We start from the raw sequence: 10,014 nt of genomic DNA, 5'->3' as shown, positions 1-10,014 counted from the left end.
ACAGGTTTACAGCAGTGCTGTGGAAACACAGGGCTCTGTCCTTGCAGTAACCCAAACCTCGCACTCCAGGGCTGTGCTCCAGCCTGCCTTCCCCCGGGGATGCCATTTCCTGGAGGCCCCTGCTCCCAGTTCCTGGAATTCCATGCAAGCACAGTTCTCTGTTTTCCTGGAGCAAGATTACAGTCAGGAAAGGAGAGGAAGAGAAAGCTCTAGGCTTTCCTCTTTCACAGAGTGCTCAGGAGTCAGAGGGAGGCAAGAGTCGGCACATCCACAGCACAGGAACAGGCAATCCCTGTCCTCAGCAGGGCTTCCTCTGAACCCACTGAAACACGCAGTTGCTTACCTTTTGTCAAGGCAATTACAAGCAGGAGTGCTTCTACAGAGACACTTAGCACATGCAAGCCCTTGCGGGGGGACCATGTTCCCCCTGCATGTTCTCACCTTGAGGCTTAGAGGCCAGGGCTATCAGGAGATCAGAATAGATTTCAGAAGATGGAAGGACCCCCTTGGTCATAGACAGTAGAGGCTACAGTTGTTCAAACAATTAGGTGAGCCTGAAAGTTTACAGGGATCATCAAAAGGATCAAAAAAGCAAGAGGAACAGCTGCTCAACTCAGGCAAGAAAGCAGTATCAGCAGGAGGGAGATTTGGTGGTGGAAGAGTGTAAACAGTTTCCTGATAGCATCAGCATGGGGTGAAGGTATTTTATATCAAAATAGGAGAAAGACCTCATTCATCCTGACAAATCTATTTGCATTAGTTTTCCTTTAAAGGATCATAAGTTTCTCATTTGGGACAGGATTATACCTGTCCATAACAGCTATCAGACTAAACAAAGGACTAGGACTTCCTTCCTACAGGAGAATTTCACCAATTACATTAGTGGAGTTTACCCAAGTAGCCCCACTCTCCTACTCATTTCACTGTGCACAGCTTTCCAAAGGATACAGGGCAGACTGGTACACAGACAGCTCTGAACACATAGTGTGAGACTCCCCATACAGGGGCCATCCACTTATTCCTTAACTGCACTTTCCTTCCAGCAGGCAGGCAGGGTTCCAGCCTTATCCTTCTTCCAGGCCCAACTCCAGAGCTCACCAGGCCACTGCTTTGCCTGGCTGCCAGGAGGTGCACTCACCACATAGTACGTAATGGCTCCACCCTGGAGTACCTGAAGAATTAACCCCACTTATCTCAAGTTCTCTGTTTATGCCCTATACCCTCCCTTCTTCATAAAGAACTAACTCCTTTTTTCCCTTCCTCACATACCTCTGCTTGCTTTTGTAATTTCCTCCCTCCCTCGTGTTTGATGTGGTTACATGACCCATGTCAACCCTTATCTCCTCCACCTGAAGAGGGGAGCGTAGGCGCACCTGAGCTCTAACCCTCCTAAAGGGCCCTCTTACCCCTTAACACCAGAACAACCATCATGTTTTCACCTTGTGCTCCTGGTGACACTGAAAGATATTTCCATGTAGCCAAAGCCAAGGAAAACATAGTGTCATGCCTTTTGCAGAGCAGGGACTGTGCCCCCGCAAAACTAGGCTTTGGGCTGTGCCTTTGGAGGAAACCTGTGGAATAACTGAATGCAGAACCTTGTTTGCATGATAACACATGTAACCACAAGAACAGCTTCAATTTTGAGCTAACACTGCTTCCTTTTTTCAGCATTTCACAAAACATAATGGTTCATGCTATAGCTGGAAAACAGAAACAACAATACTGTGACAGTGCTGGGGTTAGGTTCTTCCAGTTCTTCAGCAGCAACCTCATTCTCTGAGTTGTTACATCACTCTGCATTGGCCCTCAAGGTTACCTGTCTGAGGAGTTTATTGCTGCATGGTTGAAGCAGGTTATTGAAATAAAACATACAAACAGTAGTCTCTTGCAGAGTGCTCCCTGGGTACTGGCAGTAGCAGGCTGGAAACAGCAACTGTGCTTTTCTTCAAAATCATTAATCTCCAAAACTAATCTTTTTCCTCTTAGTAAGAAAGTACAGCTACCAAAATGTTCATAGTCCTGCAATAAGCCGGGTCAGCAAGACTTACATGGCAGCTTTTCACCTGCATTAAACTCTTGTCAGAACGCTGCAAGTTCGCTCATGCCCTTGCATGTTTGGGCTGCAATCTCCTCGTTGCATTTGTTTTCTAGTCCAATGAGTTGTGGGCAGTTAGTACATATGAGGTAATAACATATAAGCAAACAAATGTCTGTTTGTTTTTTACCTAAGACCTTGGTTGTTGGCAGCCAATGGGAATTAATATTTGAAATGGAAGACGAGGCAGAGTCTGTATGCTGTTGTCTTCAGCATGTTACTTCCTTTAGCGCTGTCGCCCATAGTCCAGCAAGGCTGGGGGACCAGCCACGAAGGCCTAACCCAAGTGTCGTGAACATCAGCCTGACCTGGATGCCTTTGTCTTGCCTGTGGGATGTGTGTGTCTATCGGGCAGTTCCAGGGCAAATGTTTGTGATGTGGTTCAGAGGGGCATCACCTGACGCACTGGAGCGGTCCCATCATTCTGCTCTCTTGGGACTGGACTTTTACTTATAGGACTGTGACTGTAGATATCTCTGTCCTACGTAAGTGAAACCCACTGAGTTCAGTAGGACTGCCTGTGTTTAATAGCTTGCAAAATTTGGCCTCAGTTGTCAGAGTGAAACCAGCTTATTTGACAGTGGTCACCCGGGAGCCATTGCTTATTACTTTCCAGTGGTGCCCAGGACGTTCTCACTGCTTTCCAAGTAGCGAAGATGTCATGTCCCAGCCCAGTGGCATTTGTAGGTAATGATTTTCAGTCAGAGCTGATTTGAGATGGAGCAGCATGTCCCAGTTACAAAAGCTTTGCGTATTTCAATGTCAAGCCCATCGCTAAATCAGTTTCCTCTACCATCAATTTAGTAATAATCAGTTACCAGTGTAATCTCCAGGCACAGGGTTTTGTATCATCTTCTTTCCCCTCAATGCCTTTGAAGTTTCTTTATGAAGAAGCCTCAGGTAAAATCTGCTCTAAGTAAAACTGATCCTGCGAGGGAATAGACCAGGCCACCTCTGCAGGTCTTTGCAGACACTGGTTTTCTCTGACAGCATCATGGAATACCAAGCATCCGTCCTACTGCTACCGCTGCCTTTGGAAATCCCTGCTGTCTGCAAAGGAGGCAGTGACTCCTTGAAAACTCAGAACAGCATCTGCAGAGCAGAAGCAGGGATCCCAGTTTCTTCATAGCTGGAGCTCATCGAGATCAGTGGAGTGGAGGGTGGTGATACCCTGACCAGAGGATCAAATGAGTCTGCAACAGATTTCCAGGCACACCATTGCTCATGCACAAACCTCTTGGGCAGCAACTAGTTCATAAATAGGTACAGAAGAAGAAAGCTTTAAATGCTTTGCTTTTGCATTTGGAAGAAGCATTCACTATGCATGGGTTGTAGCAAATTCTGAAAAACGTTTGTGAAATCTCTGGGCAGACCTCTCTCCTGGCCTTCACAGGGAATACCTAGGGGTGGCTGTGTAAAATACATTGCCTCCCTGTGGCAGTGTGATGAACACTGTATTTTTGGTGCTTGATGAGAGCTGCTCTTTAAATGTTTCTCCTCTAAAAGAGTTTACCCCGAGTAATAAAATGCTGTGGAGTAACAAACTGAAAGGGCACATGGCCATTACAGGGCAACAGCAAATGATCTGTTATCTGTCTTTGCCTGTGCAAACACAAACCTTCTCCTTCCTGAAGCAGATTGACCAATGACAGTTTTCATCAAAATGATGCACTTTCAGGAGGAAGTTTACATTTGCTAAGAGGACACACAGGACAAGATTGGATCTGTAACTCAAAGCCTCATGGGTCATAGGGAGAGGTAGAAAAATATGCTCGAGAGGGACGTCAGTCTGGATGGGGCTGGAGTCCAAGGGAGACATTTTAGCCCTCTAGTTGCTCTTTTCTCCTAGGGCACAGTTGACGGCACAGGTTTCAGTCTCATCCCACAGGCCTGGGCACAACAAAATTCATGGAATAGCTCAGTGCCTTTGAAACAGAAGTCCTTTGTGCACAGAAAAGGCCCAGCTGAACGTGGTGATAGGGCACAGTTCCTCCCTGTGAAAACACTGACTTTGCCCTTGTAGCAGCCAAAGCAAGGCAGTGTTGCAGGTTGGGGACTACCTCTCAGGGAAACCAGACCCAGGAACCTCTTTTTCAGGTACCTGAAACGGGGAAATCAGCAAGGACTGAAACACAGGTATATCTGCACCCCTTTCAGTGTCAAGTCACAGCCATTACAATTCTGACAGGGAACTAGAGTAAACGTGAGCAGTTTTCATTACAGCTGTGAAGATCACCTCAGCAAAGACTTAAGAGCTGAAGCAGATGACAGGTTTTGGCGCAACCTCCTGTAGCTCTTTCTTGCAACACACAGAGAAGGCAGGAAGGGGTAGCTGCTTGAATCGCGGCCATTGCGAGGTCTGAGGATGGAAGTTTCATCTGCTCCCTCTCCCTTGGCTGCTGCTAAGCGATGGGCGTTTTCTCCAGTACGCCACAGGGAGATAAAACACTGTTTTTCCTACTTGGATTTCACCCATCTATGCTCTGAGACATATTCACCGTTCTTTGTCCAGTGACACATAGCCTGCATTAGCCACACTCTGTAACAACGTAACTGTGTTAGCAAAACTTCATAGTGCGGACTGCTCCAGGACCCCTCTTTGACACCGCCTGTGGAAAACTTGGCACAGGAAGACCATCATTTGTTTATTTGCACGTTACCTAGTAGTGGTGACAATCAAAGACCTCTGCAGAAGTCACTGGAAGTGGCTCCTAGCAGAAAATACTTTACAAAAGCAAAGTTTAGTATCCTCTCAAGCTGATGCATTCTTCTAGGCACACCACAGAGGTCAGTTCCCAAAAAATATTTTCCTCATAAAATATTTTATTTTTGTTGTCCCCAGAACAGAAATTCAGTATTAAGAGCACCTTTGCATTGATCTCAGTGTCCTTTGGTTAAAAACCCCTGAAGAGCAGGACCTGCAGGCAGACATGCAGTATTCTTGTTGAAGGCTCCATGTTGAGCATATGGCTGTAACATGAAATCCAAGAATAATCCAACATTTTATTGGTGTTGTTCCTAGATCTTGGAATATGAAGCAGCAATAAAATCAGTGGGTTTTTAAATAGTTACAAACAGTAGTTATTAGGACTTGCTCTGAAATAACATTTGTTGACTAATCTGGACTTGCTTTCCATTCATATGTTTTGGAATTGACTAGATAGGTTCCAAAAAACAAAACAACCCCCCCCCCCCCAAAAAAAAAAAACAGTCTTTTTATGGCTGAATAGGTAGGATTCTTTACTCAATAAGCGTGATGTCAAAAATAGCATGATGAAGAGAGTGAATTTGGGTAAATTCAACTTCCATGTACCATTTAATAAACAGGAGTCTTAAAACACACATTCAGGTTCACACAAGCTTAGCAATATCGAAGTGCTTTTCATGGCCTCATTTAGTCATAAAATTAACATACCTATTTCAGACAGAGCTGAAAACCAAAGCTTTGTCAGAGCTATTTTAAGAAAGCAGTCTGAATCCAGTAGCATTGTATGGTTATAATAAAAAAAACTCAGGAAGCTTTTAAAAGAACAAATTTAATAATATTTCTATAACAAATAATTAATCAAATAGGCCGAATCCCATGTCATCGTCAGATTCTTCAGATTCTTCTTTCTTCTCTTCTTTCTTCTCCTCAGCTGAAAGAAGAAAAAAACCAAGCCTAGTCAGTATCTGCTGTACTTTTTTTGCACCACAGCTTTTCAGGAACAAATTTCATGCTTTGGTGTTCTCTGCTGTCATGTTATTGGTATTTCAGCCTCCACTGTTCATCTTCACAGCCATTCATTCCCTTTTAATAGCCAGTACAAACACTGAACAGACACAGACATTACTATTGAAGGGATGCGCTTTACACAGTAAAGTTCATTTTGATTCTCAGTTCTGAATAAGAAAAAACTTATGGAATGGTGGCTAAAGAACAAGCACCTGTAAATGCCCACAAAAAGTAACTGTTCAATTCACATTTCAGTCGCACAGTCAACTGCCAAACTGGAAAGAGACTGACATTTGGATTTCAGCTGAGATTTTAACAGAGAAAATGGAGCTGTCCTGGGACATCTCCCCCCGGCTCAGCACACTAACCAGACGCCCACGCTCACCTGCAGCAGGGGCAGCGCCGCCCGCAGCAGGGGCAGCCGAGCCCCCGCCAGCAGAGACGGCCACAGCTCCTCCCGCCGGCATGCTGGCAAGTTTCCCGTTACCTGAACGAGACAGAGGACAAACAGTAGTTAAACGCTCACTGCAGCGTGCTTAATGATGCTACAAGTATGGCAACATGCAAACCAGATTTTGTGTCTAGCCCATCTGGAACACAGGCAGGGTGAAAAGGAGGAGAAATGAAAGTGTGGAAAACTCAGATTCTAAGGCTCATAGACTGAACAGTCACTACTAACTGAAAGGAACAACAGGCTGCATCCATCATAAGAAAGCATGAACCATTCTAATGAAAGGACCTGGAGTTTAAGATTCACAAATGCTTATTCACATCGAAAGCTTATCTGGAGAATACTGACATGGTATTAATAAGCTTTCTTCTGTATATAAAATCCCTACTTTTTTCCAAACAGGCCCTATAAAAATAGCAGTAAACACATCAACAAATTTTACACTTACAGAAAAACAAGTCTTCAAGAGCTCTTTCTAGGTGATTTCTGTTGAGCTGTGTCTATTTATTGGCTACCATGTTGCAAATCCTGAATACAACATATCATTGCAGAAGCTGATAACTTTAATATACCTCAAAAAAAGTATGGGCAGTCTTGGCTTTTTTTTTTTTTTTTTTTAAAGGTATAGAGAATCGTAAGGGCATGACTAAGGTCACACAGGAGAGAGAAGAAAAAATGCTGCATTTGTGGCAAAGAATACAGTATTCTGATCGGATCCTCCAACACCCTACGAACTATTATTGCATGTCCCTTCAGACTAGCAAACTCCCTTCTGTTTTATGCTTGTCTTTGGAAAGTCAGCTAGTTCTCTGGCATCTGCCTTTCACATACCAAGGCTCCCTTGGCATTCAGAGGTCGCGTACACAGTACATTTGCCTGTATTACAATTTCTGGGAATCAGTTTCTAAATATTTTCTTATTATTTCAAGCTTTAATAAACTAGCAAAGTAAACAAACATGTTTCATATGCCTGTCAACATGTTCTAGAAAACTATTTATTTTAAGATCAAGTATTACATAAAGAGATGGCTTAAATGCGTTGTCAGCACACGCATAATGGCTCTCTTAGGTCCTCAGACCACACTGGTAGAAACATCCAGTTACTGCTCTTACCAGCAACACCAGGCAAAGTCCTGGCAACCTTTAAGCAAATATAGTTCAAATCATATACTTAAAAGTTCCCTTGTGCCTAAGTATTTGCAAAATAGAGATTAATTAATTCCAGACCTTCGCACTACCTCAGCTCTATATTATCTCAGCCCCGTGACCCAGTGAATTTTAAGAGTTCCAGCTCAGGTGCCAGCAGGTAAGAGCACAAGCTTCCTATACAAGTCAGTACCTCAGAGCGCCCTATCTCAGGGAAAAGGAACAGCCAGATTGAGGCAGCTCTAGCAAAGGTGTGTTTTGGAGGCTTGTATTAGAGAGTGTCACTTCTATTTACATTTAACACTCTCTTCTTCCTATTTTACTCAATTAGTGTGCACAAGTGGGTAAATCCAAAAAAAATCTCACAGAGTACCAAAGGTTAGCTAATTCTTTCTCTAATCAACATGTCCAGAAAACCATGTTAATGAGCAGACTACCAGTAAGCTCATATATTTTGAAGTCTCCCAGTTTAATGTGGTCCACAAGCGAAACCCAGCAGGTACTGGCACTGACCTGCAGGGAATTAGAATGGACCTGCTGGATTTCACAGTCATTTCAGCAGAGATCCAGCATGAAAGTCCTCAGCAGCAAGACTGAACTGATGAATAACCAGGGGGTTGACAGTAATTCTGTGCTCTTCAGCCTAAGTTACCAAACTGGTAGAGGCAATTACCCATGGCACTCGGAGACTGCACTTACCCTGAGCAATGACATCCTCGATGTTTTTTCCATTCAGCTCACTAATAACCTGTGTGAATTAAATGTAAAATGTTAGTAGTCTCAAAACAAGAGTATAAGCTACATTTAAACAAGTACTGATTAATAACTGTGTGCAATGCCTCCATCCCGCTGCCTGCACAGCTCTGACATTCCTTATTTCTCAAGGGAAGGGACAGAACACTGAAATAAAAGCTTCAGCTAGGTCTTTCGTACTTTTCCATGAAATTTTTCTCATGAAATCTGTTACAAGAAATTCATAATGAATCCATGGATGTTACATAAAGCACGATACACAGACCTTTTGGAGCCAACTGGGAAACCCCACTAATGGTTTGTTAGTCACTGAGGGACTGATAACACATCTTGCTTAACTTCCATTGGGAGGCTCTGAAGCACTGGGCCCCGAACCAAAAACCACAGGGTCCAGTTCTTAGCACTACCAAATGTTAAAGCCAAGCTGGAGACTACATCCTTGTACTGGAACAGATTGTTGTATAACCAGGGATGAGGAAAACAAAAATTGCTACAGCAAGCAACCAAAAAAAAAAAAAAGGTTCATCACAGATCTTACTAATGAGTTCCTGCTATCAGGTGTCAGTGCCGAACACTGCAGAGTCTCCAAAGGAAATGAACAAATGAGGTAAGACTAACCTAGACATTTTGAAGAAACATCTGCTCACGCAGAGCGCGCAGCCTGCAAGATGCCACGTCTGTGTGCTTCCTTAATTTAGAAGGTGTTAAGACTTCACTAGATTTACACTGGCGTAAACTCCAGCCAGTACAAATATAAAAGGATGAATAACCATGACCAACACAAATTCCAGTGAGACTTTCTAGATATTGGAGGATCAGAGAAAACAATTTATGAAGGTACTAAACAAACGTAAAGAAGCTGAAAGACCTGGTGTTTGAACATGAGTTCGGAGCTACCTACCTCCCAACCCTACAAGTGTTCTGTCAGCCAAGTCAACCAATACTTGATTGGGCCTACCACAAAAACATGGCATCTGACCAGGAAAATAACTGTTTTTCTCCATCCCTCTGGAAACACCCCCCATACAGGTATGTGGCAGGCAGTAAGACAGTTCTTCGTTCTTTTTTGCAGGGGCATTAATGCGTTTATTCTGTCCCCACAAGAACTGGAAGTCTACTACGTGAGAAGACGCCTCCCAATTACGACACTCCTCCTTTTCTTAAGGAGCCTGATTTTTCTGTATAACTATTTCAGCACTGGTTTCCATTTTTCTCCAGCATATTATGACTGCAGGCCTTTTTTGCCTCCGTCACGGCCTAGCGCTGCTCCTTAGGGAGGGAACGGAACGGGGCCCCTCCGCGGCACGATAAGCCAGGGCTCATCCCCGCGCCCCGGCCCGCGGCAGCGCTAGCTCTGAGGCGGACCCGGGCCCCGCGCCACCTTGTTCACGCGCTCGTCGTCCGTCTCGATGCCGACGCTGTCCAGGATCTTCTTGAGGTCCTTGGACGTGGGGGACTCGTTGCCGCCGAGCACGGCGAGCAGGTAGGCCGCGACGTAACGCATCCTGCAAGACACAACGGCCGCCTCAGCGCCGCGCCGCCGCCCCAGCACATGGCCGCCGCCCCCCTCCCCCCACAATGGTCCCGCCCGAGCCCCGCGGACCGTCCCGGGCGGGCGCGGCCGAGCCGGGAGCGACCACTCCCGGGGTGGGGGGGGGGGTGCAATGGGGTCGCCGCGCTCTTACTCGCAGGGAGGGGGGCGGCGCGGGAGAGAGGCCTGCGACGTGCGCTCGCGACAGCAGCCCGGCGGCGAAAGGGAAGAGGCGGTGCCTCGGCGGCGCCTTCTTCCCGTCACCCCTCAACAACGCGCGCTGCCATTGGGCCGCGCCGGCCGCGAGCGGGGCAGCCAATGGG

At 45.5% G+C, this 10,014-nt stretch overlaps 1 protein-coding gene and 1 non-coding gene across 2 annotated transcripts; both read right to left on the bottom strand.

Annotated features, from left to right (window-relative positions):
• Positions 1 to 5,611: 5,611 nt before the first annotated feature.
• RPLP2 (ribosomal protein lateral stalk subunit P2) lies at positions 5,612 to 9,944 on the bottom strand. The gene is made up of 5 exons (XM_067295973.1): positions 9,846 to 9,944; positions 9,542 to 9,665; positions 8,107 to 8,155; positions 6,196 to 6,297; positions 5,612 to 5,733 (listed from the first exon to the last, which is right to left on the bottom strand). Exons 2-5 carry the CDS (start codon positions 9,662 to 9,664, stop codon positions 5,657 to 5,659), a joined length of 351 nt encoding a protein of 116 aa, XP_067152074.1. The 5' UTR covers position 9,665; positions 9,846 to 9,944; the 3' UTR covers positions 5,612 to 5,656.
• On the bottom strand, positions 7,810 to 7,943 carry LOC136992095 (small nucleolar RNA SNORA52). Its single transcript, XR_010884219.1, has one exon. It is a non-coding gene; the product is annotated as a small nucleolar RNA SNORA52 (small nucleolar RNA).
• Positions 9,945 to 10,014: the final 70 nt, after the last annotated feature.

This window comes from Apteryx mantelli, chromosome 4, assembly GCF_036417845.1.
Source record: "Apteryx mantelli isolate bAptMan1 chromosome 4, bAptMan1.hap1, whole genome shotgun sequence".
Lineage (NCBI taxonomy): Eukaryota > Metazoa > Chordata > Aves > Apterygiformes > Apterygidae > Apteryx > Apteryx mantelli.
The sequence above is the reverse complement of the archived record's forward strand: the minus strand, read 5'-3'. Positions and strand labels throughout refer to the sequence as shown.

Bases quoted from the DNA above. Each gene is read 5' to 3' on its own strand.
- RPLP2 (XM_067295973.1), bottom strand. From the start codon at position 9,664: ATGCGTTACGTCGCGGCCTACCTGCTCGCCGTGCTCGGCGGCAACGAG. The intron at 6,298-8,106 runs GTAAGTGCAGTC...TGTCTCGTTCAG, and splicing joins CGAGGATGTCATTGCTCAGG to GTAACGGGAAACTTGCCAGC. The intron at 5,734-6,195 runs GTGAGCGTGGGC...TTCTTCTTTCAG, and splicing joins CGGCGCTGCCCCTGCTGCAG to CTGAGGAGAAGAAAGAAGAG.